The following is a 12,207-nucleotide window of genomic DNA, read 5'->3' on the forward strand; positions in this document are numbered from 1 at the left end:
GCGGGGCTCGAACCCACAAACCATGAGATCGTGACCTGAGCCGAAGTCGGCCACTTAACCGACTGAGCCACCCAGGCGCCCCATCATTATGTGATTATTTCTAAGGTGAGTACAAAATTCTCTGAATAGTCTCTCTGCACTCCTACAGAGACGTATGCATGCAGACACATACACCCCACTTTGGCGAATCTGTGATGCCCAAACAGGCCCGTGACCATATTAAAGTTGATTAGTTACCAAAGAGTCAAAAATTTTCCTGGAAACCAAGTTTTTAAAAATGCCAGGAAATTTCTCACACAAGAAAAGGTGTAAGAGTTGAAATCAGTTTGGGCCATTAGTATTTTCTTCAGGACACTCTCTGTCCCTTTACAGTGATTCTCAGAGGAAAACAAGCCAACTTCGTTCAATTACAATTCATACCAATAGGCAGGGTGACGTTATTAGTTAAATTCTCAAAACCAGACAACATAGGTCTCTAGGTTTTAAGAGCGCAGAGTTCAGAGGAAAGTATATTATTAAAAAAAATACTGTTTGTATTTCAAGACAGGGATTTACTTAAGTCTTGGCTACTAGGTTAATAGTTTAAAATAAAGGTTCCTTAAATTATAAACACTAGAGATAGAAAAAAAAATCCCCAGACAAAAAAAATTAAGAGTTCTTCATAATCACTGCCAGCTAAGGGTAACAGCACACCAAGAAACCTCTCCATGTGATAACCTTTCCCAGATGCTTACCTGGAATTCAGTGTGGTATCTGAAATATCAATCAAGTATGCAGGAACTACAGGGAATTGTTAGAAGGGGCTATTTTGGCGCTATGGCCCCTCTCTCACTTCTGTTCTAAGTTCAGATATAAAAGAGTTTGGATCTTGTAGGACAAATTTTGCGAAGGACCCATCCTTCCCACCCCCTTGACCTCCCATTTCATTCCATCAAAAGCAAAGCCTTTTTTTTTTTTTTAACTGAAGATACACAAGTCTGCAAAGTCTTAGACCACTCTCCTGTAAGTAGCTGGCAGAGATGGACAAATGCTTCAACATGTCAGCACTTTGATAGGCTCCCCCCATCCCCACCATATTTTATTTTATTTTAAAAAATTTTTTTTTCCAACGTTTATTTATTTTTGGGACAGAGAGAGACAGAGCATGAACGGGGGAGGGGCAGAGAGAGAGGGAGACACAGAATCGGAAACAGGCTCCAGGCTCTGAGCCATCAGCCCAGAGCCCGACGCGGGGCTCGAACTCACGGACCGCGAGATCGTGACCTGGCTGAAGTCGGACGCTTAACCGACTGCGCCACCCAGGCGCCCCCCCCCCCACCGTATTTTAAACATCATATCATTAGGCAATCAAAGAAAACCTGGGTTTATGTCATTTGGTTTCCTCCTGCTTGTGAGCATCATTTCCATCAAGCAAGGGAGCAATTATTCCTCCTTCTGTCTCAGTCCCAACTATCCTTCTTTCCCCTCAGTTCAAGAGATGATTCTCTACCCACGGAGAGCTGTAGGAAACGGAAACTTTCAGCATCCTTTTCTAAACATTATCGTAGGCTTTTGACATTAACCTGATGGCCATTAAACTCCTACTATATCTCCAACAAAATGAATCCAAAGCTGCAGAAAGATCTCACGCTATTTTTAAAGAAAGGTTCAGCCATCGTTGCTACATTAAGTTCTTCTGCAAAATCCAAGAGAACAAATGTACAAAGATAAATGGAGAAATACATGACGATGGATTGGAAAGCTTGACAGTCTTAAGATGACCATGTACCCCAAATCCCACAAACTCGCATCAGTGCACCCCAAGCCCCCACATCAATGAATGAAACAGAAGAGAATAGTACAGTCAGTATTAAGGCATCAAGTCAATTCAGTGGGAGAAAGGGAAGTCTTTTTCACAAATAAAAAAAGTTGAATACCCAATGGGGGGAAAACAAAACAAAACAAAACAAAACCTCAACTCATCCCATGTATACAAAAGTTAACTTGAAAGAGATAACAAACCTATATATGAGTGTTTTAAAACTTCTAGGGAAAAAAAAAAAAAAGGATAATCTTCACAGCTTTGCAATAAACAAAGACTTCCTGGGTCATAAAAAACAAGAATTACTGAAGAAAAAATAGATACACTGAACTCCATCGAAAATTTAAAACTTCTTGCTCCTTTGAAAGGTACCACTAAGATAATAAAGAGACAAGATGTAGACCGGGGGGCAGCATTCGCAATACACTCACTTATCTGGCAAAGAACACCTATGCAGAATCTACAAAGAATTGTTACAAATTGTAACAAAAAGAACAAAGCATGTTTTTGAAGATGGGTTAGTGACTTTAACAGACAACTTCCCACAAAAAGATATCCCGATGGGCAGAAAATACATGAATGTGCGGCTCAACAGCATTAGTCATCAGGGATCTGAAATTAAAACCAAACAGGAGGCACCTGGGTTGGCTCAGTAGGTTAAGTATCTCACTCTTGATCTTGGCTCAGGTCATGACCTTGCGGTTCACGGGATCGGTTCGTGGAATCGAGCCCTGCATCAGGTTCTGTGCTGACAATGCAGGGCCTGCTTGGGATTCTCTCTTTCCCTCTTTCTCTGCCCCTCCCCTGCTTGTGCTCTCTCCCTCTCCCTCCCAAAATAAGTAACCTTTAAAAACAAAAAAACCTGAGCTAGCATTTCGTGCCCACTGAAAACACGGAACGTTGATAAGGGTGTGGAACCACAAGAACTTTCATATGCCGCTTGCCAAAGTGTAAAACAGTATATCCGCTTGGTAGAACTGTTCTGCGGTTCTACTTTTTTATAAAGTTAAAATGCTTCTTGTATTTACCCAAAGGAAATAAAAGCATGTGTGTACAAAAACACTCGCACAAGTATGTTCATGGAAGCTTTATTCATAATAGCCCCAAACTGAAAAATGACTGTCTTGAAATCAATAGGAAAATGGATAAACTGTGGTTGATTCATAAAATGGAATGTTACACAACACAAAAAGAATGAACTACCGACAGCAGGGATGGACCTGAAGGGCCCTGCTGAATGAGACATAAATCTATCATAACAGAAGCGAGAAACTAGTTTTCTCTTTTCTTGGTGGGGGGGTGGGGGGGTGGGGGGGGTGGGGGGGGTGGGGAGAGTGTTGATGGACATCTAGTACTATGGAACATTCTAAGATGATGGAAAGGTTTTATTTCTTATTAAGGATGGTGGTCCCAAATTGTTAAAATTCATTAAACAGAACACTTGCTAAGAATGTTATCACATTTGTTAATTATAACAAAGGAAAAACAAGACATAAAAAACCACCGGCAAACATTACATATTACACACACACACACACACACACATATAATTTTTTTTTTAATTTTTTTTTAACGTTTATTTATTTTTGAGACAGAGAGAGACAGAGCATGAGCAGGGGAGGGTCAGAGAGAGAGGGAGACACAGAATCTGAAATGGGCTCCAGGCTCTGAGCTGTCAGCACAGAGCCCGACGCGGGGCTCGAACTCACGGACCGTGAGATCATGACCTGAGCCGAAGTCGGCCACTTAACCGACTGAGCCACCCAGGCGCCCCTATAATTTTTAATGTGTACTTATTTCGAGAGTGAGACAGCATGAGTGAGGGAGAGGCAGAGAGAAGGAGAGAAAGAACCTTAAGCACGCTCCATGCTGAGCATGGAACCCAGTGCAGGGCTCAACAGTGAGAATGGGACCTGAGCTGAAATCAAGAGTCAGATGCTTAACCGACTGAGCCACTCAGGCGCCCCAGCAAACATCACATTAAACTGTGAAACACCAGTCATTATTAGAAATCACAGATAACTGCGCTGTCACTATTATTCCTTCTATATATAAAAGCAAGTACAAAATGGAGATCAAGATAATACAGAGACAAGTTACCCTTACAAATGTAACTATATACTTAGAAACACCAAAAGAACTAACTACAAACCAGCAGACCTAATAATAAAATTTTGTCACATTTATGCATAACTATTTTAAAACCAGCAGTGGCCAGTTATTCAAAAGAGCAACAAAATGTGTAGTATAGAACACACGATGTAGGATGCAAAACAAGGCCTGAATAAATAGAAAGATACATTTTGTTTCTGGAGGAATGCTTAATATAAAAATGTTAATCCTTGCCGAAATAAAATGTATACCTAATGCCACTTTTAATCAGAAGCAAATGGTGTCTAGGGAAGAAAACAGGCCTAAATACTTTTCTATTTGCTACGTGAAACACTCCTAGGAAAGTTTAGAAAAGGAAAAACCATGAAGTGAGGCATGTTCTATCAGTATGTCAGGACTTGCCATAAAGCCACTGTGGCTCAACACTATGGGGGCGCCTGGCGGGGAGGCGGAGGCTCAGTTGGTTAAGCATCTGACTCGATATCAGTTCAGTTCATGATCTCATGTTTGTGAGACTGAGCCCTGCATGGGGCTCTGGGCTGACAGCGCAGGGCCTGCTTGGGATTCTTTCTCTCCCTCCCCCGCCCCCCCCCAATAAACAAACAAAACTTAAAAAAGAAACAACGGTAAGAATACACACAGTGATTAACAGAACATGATAATCCTAAAACAGATTCAAGTTTCTACAGAAAATTAACACTTTTCTACAGAAAAGTAGCACTTCACTCTGGTTGGGGAAAACAGTTTAGTTACCACATGGTATTTGTAAAAGTTGGCTATCCAAATGAGCACTTCACGGTGCCTAGTCCATACCAGAAAAATTCGAGAAGGAATAAAATCTAAGAGAACAATGAAAACTATGCAAATACAAGAAAACTTGAGAGCATTAACTGGGGTCTGGGGGATTCTTCAATAAGGCAGGAAACCTAAAAACTAGGAAGGGGGAAAAAAAAAGACATGTGGCTGTGTAAGTTAGGAAGGAAAGGAGAAGGGAAGGGGGGAGAAATGGGCTTTAAAGTCAAAAGGAAAACCAACCAGGGAGAAAAGAACTGCCACAGACGAGACAGAGAAGGGGTTGTCATCACTAACGTAAGAGTAGGCTACACAAATTCAGAAACACACCTGACAACAGAAAATGAGGCAAAGAATATACCTGAACAATTCACAGAAGATGAAATGTTCAATCGCAAATGACTGGTACCATCAAAATGTTCAATTTCACTAACAAATGGAAACACATAGTAACAGCAAAACAAGTCCAATTTTGATTAGTCATCTAATCAATAAAAAAAAAAAACTGAACAGTTTTATTGAGGTGTAAGTGACATACACAACAAACCGCATCTACTTATTTGTACCGTGAGCCTTGACAATTACAACCCAAGTGCACCCATGAAATCATCCTCATCTTCAAAACAGGAAGCATATCTACCCCAAATCTCCTCAGGCTCCTAATAATAAACAGGTATTACATTTGTAATGAAGCCTACAAAAGTCTTCTTTTTTAACTTTTTTTTTTTAATGTTTATTTATTTTTGACAGAGAGAGAGACAGAATGTGAGGGGGTGAGGGGGAGAGAGAGAGGGAGACACAGAATCCGAAGCGGGCTCCAGGCTCCGAGCTGTCAGCACGGAGCCCGACGCAGGGCTCGAACTCACGGACCACGAGATCATGACCTGAGCCGAAGCCGGACGCTCAACCGACTGAGCCACCCAGGTGCCCCGTTTTTTTTTTTAATATAAAAGACAATGACATGAAAAATGGAATCAGTAAGAGGAAGCCGAAATGCTAAAGCACTGAATTACTGTGCTATCCTCAAGAAAATGGTAGTGACATTATCTAGAGACAAAAATGTATCACGGTCTTTCACTTCAAAGTTATAAGGCATCAAAATTCAGCTGTCTCCAGTGTCCAAGAACCATTTCTAAGTGGTATTAAGGAGTGCTTTACGTAAAAATCTTCCCTTTGTTTAGTTTTTAAAAATTATGCTAGGAAAACCTTGAATTTTTACCTATAATTTTTCAGGGAAAAGGTGTGTCTTTGTCACCCATCACCATAGAAGTTCTTTTCATTATTTCTATCTAGGCTGGGGTATTATACACGACTTCTCCTCAGCTCTCCTGGGTGTCCGAAGAGAGAAATAAAATAACCCTCTCCCTTCGTCAAGTTCCACAGGGCCGTATCCATATCCACCTACCCACCTACCTGCCCGTTGCATGAGGCACACTGCTTCCAATTTTTTCTAAATTTTCTAATTTATTTCTGAGAGAGACAGCGAGCGAGCATGTGCAAGCAGGGGAGGGGCAGAGAGAAGGGGAGACACAGCATCCGAAGCAGACTCCAGGCTCTGAGCTGTCAGCACAGGGCCCGACACGGGGCTCGAATGCCTGAACTGCGAGATCATGACCGGAGCCAAAGTCGGACACTTAATCGACTGAGCCGCCCAGACGCCCATGAAGCATGCTGCTTCAGAAGCCCTCATAGGATGTACTGGCCTAAAGTCAGATATGAAAGACACAAATTCACATTCAGGTAGACTGGTGAACGTAAGAGAGTAAAGACCACTAAAGGTGTCTGTAGATCTACACTCCAACTCCAGGCATAAATACAATCTCACCGTATGCAAGAAGGGTCTACTCAATAATCGGTAAGGCTAAAAGACAGTCTCCCGGTTATGATTAACATGGCAAAGGGGACTCGCTTTCCTCGCTCAGAGGTAGCTCCTTGTAGACTCACCTGCTCTGGCCTCCAGTCTCCACCCCCCCCCCCAGCCCTGCTGGGAGTGAGGTACCCGCACACCAGTTCACAGAATTGACTCTCCCACGGGGGCAGGCCTTACAAAGCTGGCCCAGTCAACTGAATAGCCACATCGATTAGCAGTGGGGGCTAGGGGAAGAAAGGTAAAAACATTTTATAGGATCTACGTGCACCCTTGGCGCTATGTGTTTCAAAGAAATACGAGGCAGGCGGAGGCTGAGCGGTTTCCTGAAAAAAGGGGAAATGTAAGTCTTTGCTAAAAGGTCAAAAAGAAACTCTCAGTAGATTATTTTGCTCCTTATAGGAAGGTCTTTTATTTTTGTGGAAAGAAAAACACATTAGGTTTATATGCTAAGGGAATGAAATTGGAATAGGAGTGATTCTGCGTTTTATTTCATACACTCTACAATGTCTGAAAGTCTCCCCAAGTATTTATTACTACTACTACTATAAATGTTAAATGGTTTCAGATTTCTATTAAATTTCCAAGCTATATTCCAAGGTTATAAGTTCAAAAGCGAAGTACTTTGGCCTCTGGGCAAACTATGAGATAATAGTTCACATGATCATTTCTAGGCAAGAATTTACCTCTATGTTTAATATGAAAATGTTTTGTTTTTAAAATCATAGGCTAATCATAGGCTTAGGTGTATGTCAGCTGAGAAAATGAATTATTAACTCTTACGCTCTACAAAACTAGACATGATTTCTCTTCTCCCTCATGTGGCAGTCTGTAAATTTTCCCTTTCACGAGACAGACAACAAAGAGTACTATATGCAAGTCAGGTTTCTATCTCACTTAACAAGAATCTAATAAAGATTTCATTTTAAAGCCCCTTTCTTCCCTAGAATATAAATTCTGACTTTTGTGAAAGATGAGAAGAAAAAACAAACTGTACTCCCTTTCAGTCCTGCGCACTGTCTCCCAGGGTAACGCAAGTTCCCTGAGAGCAGGTCTGCCGGCCCACCAAGCGGAGCACGCAACTTCAGGATTCGCTGTTCTGTGTGCCGCGGGTATTCCAGTCTGCTGATTTCACACCTCCCTCACGTCCATGCTCCAATGTCAGCTTTCCTGACCGCTCTATTGAAACTCTCGGCCCCGATTACTGTCTTCTCATCTATAATAATACTGCATTTATTTCGTCTCCTCTGTTGGAACGTAAGTGAGAGGTTTTGCCTGTTCGGCCCACCGATGCATCCCCAGCCCCGAGAACGACGTCTGGCATGGAGCCTCACGGCACTACTCTTACTTAAGGGGTTTGCATGAGCAGAACAATAAAACCAAACATCCAAGATGAAGACTGGTCCCCAATTTGTAGAAAGCTAACCGTGAGGACAGAAAGAACAGGTTACATCGAATCCTAATATCCACATGAATTTAGTACAGGAATGGACAGGAAATTATAAACAAAGCAATTCTTTGGTTAACTGGCCTTCCCATCAGCAACATAATTTACAACAATACTAAAAAGTGAGATCTTCCAAATTTTCAAACAAAGCTACCTGCATTTCTAACGTTCTGGTTTAAAAAGTAAGAAGACACAAATGAGTGACAAAGCTGCTTTTCTAAAGTTATTTTTATTTTCTGAAAGCTGTTTATTTATTTAGGAAGTGTGAGTGGGGGAGGGGCAAAGGGAGACAGAGAGAGAATCCCAAGCCTGCTGCTTGGATTCTGCCCGTCCCCTCTGTGTGCACTCACTCCCTCTCTAAATAAATAAATAAATAAATAAATAAATAAATAAATAAATACATAAATACATAAATACATAAATACATAAATACATACATAAACACATAAATACATAAAATACTTTAAAGCTATTTTTAAATCGGAGGAGGAGGAGACGAGGAGGAAGAAGGAGGAGAAGAAAAAGAAAAACCCTGAAGAGACCTACGTGAAACAGATAAATTTGGGACATAACATTATTTCATATTCAATAATCATTCAACAAACCAATTCGATACCCTGCGATCTCACTGTTGTTTTACTACCTACACAAAAGTTTAAGGAGAGGTATAGTAAGAGGACAGAAAACAGTATTTTATTTCACATAGAATTCAGGCCAGTGTGACTCAACACTTTTTCGGGTGGCATCTCTGATTAAAGCTCAAGGTGATGCCCAGAAAGGAAGGTGAGGGATATAGTGACTGATGACAGTGTTTTCAATGTATTATTCCCCAATACAAATTTGTTTACTCCATTACTTAAACACTACTTAAAATATTATCAAATCCACCTGAGACCCAATAAAAGCCACATTTTACCAAGAGCAATGCTGAAGTGTATGGTTAGAACATAATTTGAATCTCGGCTTTGCTACTTACTATAGCTGTAAACACTTAAATATGTTGTTACCTAACTTCCCTGCACTTCAGCTTCTTCATTTATACATTTTCTTAATGTTTATTTATTTTTGAAAGAGAGAGAGACAAGTGTGAGCGGGGGAAGGGCAGAGAGGGAGACACAGAATCCAAAGCAGGCTGCAGGGTCCGAGCTATCAGCACAGAGCCCGATGTGGGGCTCGAACCCATGAACTGCGAGATCATCACCTGAGCTGAAGGTGGATGCTTAACTGACTGAGCCACCCAGGCGGCCCCCAGTTTCTTCACTGATAAAATAGCGATGTTAGTGCCACACCTTGTTGTAAAGAATTGGTAAGATAAAATGTGAAGCTGGGGTGCCTGGGTGGCTCAGTCAGTTGAGCCTCCGACTTCGGCTCAGGTCATGATCTTGCGGTCTGTGAGATCGAGCCCTGCGTCGGGCTCTGTGCTGACAGCTGGGAGCCTAGAGCCTGTTTTGGATTCTGTGCCTCCCTCTCTCTCTGCCCTCCCCCGCTTGTGCTCTCTCTCTCAAAAATAAACACTGAAAAAAGTTTGTTTTAAAAGGGAGATCTTTCCATTATTCTCCTTTTACAGACCAAGAAACCAACGTTTAAAAGCGTTAAGTGTTTTACCAAAAAACCACTTAGCTAATACGTGGCATAAGCAGACTCAGATCCAAACCAATTCTAGGGCTGGTGCTGCTAGTCACTGAGCCATGTGGTATCTCCAGTGGGGTTCTCTTTCTCGCAGGCATGTCATACACAGCTCCCATCCATTAATCCTGGGTTGCAATGAGCCTGGACTCCTACATTCCCCAAATACGGTGCTTTCCCAAATCTCAGCCAGACTGCTATAGCAGGGATCAGTGCTGGTCCCCATGCGGTATTCCCTACCAAGAGGATTCATGCCTAATGAAAATGTAGCCGGACATCAAGGATCACCTCAAATAATCCCTTCTCCACGAAGCTATCCCTAGAAAGGAAGTACGACATAAAGCGCGGGTCAGCAGACTTTTTCTATAAAAAGCCAGATAGTATTTTAGGCCTTGCAGGCTGTCTGATTTCTGATGCAACTAACTACAGGACTCCACTGTTACAATGCAAAAGCAGCTGTAGACAGTATGTAAATGAGCAAGTACGGCTGTGTTCCAGAAAAACTTTACTGATGGGCACCGAAACATAAATTTCATCTAATTCTCACATCTCAAAATATTCTTCTTCTTTTGACTTTTTTTTCTACCCATTTAAAAATGTAAAAATCATTCTTAGTTCACGAGCCTTACAAAAACACGCAGCGGGCCAGGTCTGGCCTGTAGGCCATAGCTTTTGGACCCCTAGTGTAAAGGAAACAGATTAAGGTTTAGAGCCAAATGAACCTGGGGTTCAATCCTGACTTGGTAACCTGTTAGTTGTGTAGCTTTGAACAAGAAACTAAGCCCCGGTTTTGTCACCTGCAACACAGACGTAACCGCCATCTACTGTGAGGCTAACCCAAGACAAAGAACCAACGGTATCTAGACCAGGATCCAACTGAGCAGACTCTTAGCAAGTGTTGCACCCCCATTTCCAGTCAGAAGAATTTCCCTCCTCTCCTGTATTCCCATAGCACTTGGCTTGCACTTCAAATGTGTACAAGATATTTAAATTCAAAGCCTTATACTTATCTCGGTAAGTGCCTTATCTCTATTAAAAGCTTCTTTATGATGAGTGGCGACTGTTTTGTACACTGTAGAATCCCATACCGGGCCTAATAAATATTAAGCAATAAATAAAAATTTTAAATAAAGGATTAAGATGGGAAGTCACACACAGGCACACTACAGTAGCAAACTGCTTCGTTTGGCTAGAGTAGAGAGTGTAACTAATGAAGGATAACATATAATGAAACAAATGTTGTCTTGGGTTGATATCAAATTGGAGAAGAATGTTGGGGTAGGAAGAGAGAAATGGTAGAGTACCATTAGGAGAGAAAAGAAATCAACATTTATGTGCTAGTGCTTTAGATTCACGATTTCCTTCAATCTCACAAACACAAAAGCTAAGAAGGACGTCTTTCACAGGGCGCCTGGGTGGCTCAGTCGGTTAAACATACGACTTCGGCTCAGGTCAGGATCTCATGGCTCATGGGTTCAAGCCCCACATAGGGCTCCGTGTGGACAGCTCAGAGGCTGGAGCCTGCTTTGGATTCTGTATCTCCCTCTCTCTCTGCCCTTTACCGCCCACCCCCCGCCCCCCGCTCTCAAAAATAAAAGGAAACATTAATTAAAAAAAAAAAAATTAAAAAAAAAAAATGACGTCTTTCTCCTTTCAATCACATGGAGTACTAAAGGTGATACATTACCATACATGGTCTTCTGGTATACAATGTGAACTCTGCTAAATGTTTTAATTCTAAAATCAAATACACAATCACAGCAAACGGTTCCTGTCACACAGAAAAAATGTATAACCCAGGGGCCAAGTCTCAACCCCTTTATCCGTCTATTCCCTCACCCACAGCAATCTGAGAGCTTTGATTGCTACCTACCTACGGGTGACTTCCAAATATTTTTGGGTCCAACCATGTCCTCTCTCCCATGCTGTCATGGGATGCAGAGTAAAAACAAAAAAGAGCATGAGCCTGAAAGACAGACCTGAGTTAAAATCCCAATCATACCATTACCAGGTACAGACGAATTACGCAAGCCTTTCTAGCCTGCTTCTTTAGCTGCAAAACGGACTGTTTACCATAGAAGCTGTTGCACAGATGCAAAGAGAGTAAGTGAAACTATGAATACAGTGCCAGACGCCCGACTCAATCATACCCTGCATCCGGTTCTTCCGGGGGGCACTCTTCCTCCTCAGATCCCATCCTTCTGCCCTCCGTGTCCCACTTACACTGCAAATTCTGTGTGTCTAAAAAGTGAGTTTAGGGGCGCCTGGGTGGCGCAGTCGGTTAAGCGTCTGACTTCAGCCAGGTCACGATCTCGCGGTCCGTGGGTTCGAGCCCCGCGTCAGGCTCTGGGCTGATGGCTCGGAGCCTGGAGCCTGTTTCCGATTCTGTGTCTCCCTCTCTCTCTGCCCCTCCCCCGTTCATGCTCTGTCTCTCTCTGTCCCAAAAATAAATAAACGTTGAAAAAAAATTTTTTTTTTTAAAAATGAAAAGTGAGTTTATTACGGTCTTTTCTTATTTCCGCTGGTTGAGTTAATCATGTTCCCGGTCTAAAAGGCCTACTT

At 42.1% G+C, this 12,207-nt stretch overlaps 1 protein-coding gene across 12 annotated transcripts in view; it reads right to left on the bottom strand.

The window, feature by feature from the left end:
• The window catches only part of RBFOX2 (RNA binding fox-1 homolog 2), a 287,489-nt gene that overhangs the window by 65,797 nt on the left and 209,485 nt on the right, over positions 1-12,207 (bottom strand). The window contains exon 2 of one of the 12 annotated variants that reach the window (XM_047865303.1): positions 9,221-9,225. The exons of the other annotated variants lie outside the window; for them this stretch is intronic. Within the exon in view, the coding sequence (XP_047721259.1) occupies positions 9,221-9,225 (5 nt within the window). The remainder of the gene's footprint in view (positions 1-9,220; positions 9,226-12,207) is intronic. 12 annotated transcript variants of the gene reach the window in all.

The sequence above is a fragment of the Prionailurus viverrinus genome, chromosome B4 (genome assembly GCF_022837055.1).
Source record: "Prionailurus viverrinus isolate Anna chromosome B4, UM_Priviv_1.0, whole genome shotgun sequence".
Lineage (NCBI taxonomy): Eukaryota > Metazoa > Chordata > Mammalia > Carnivora > Felidae > Prionailurus > Prionailurus viverrinus.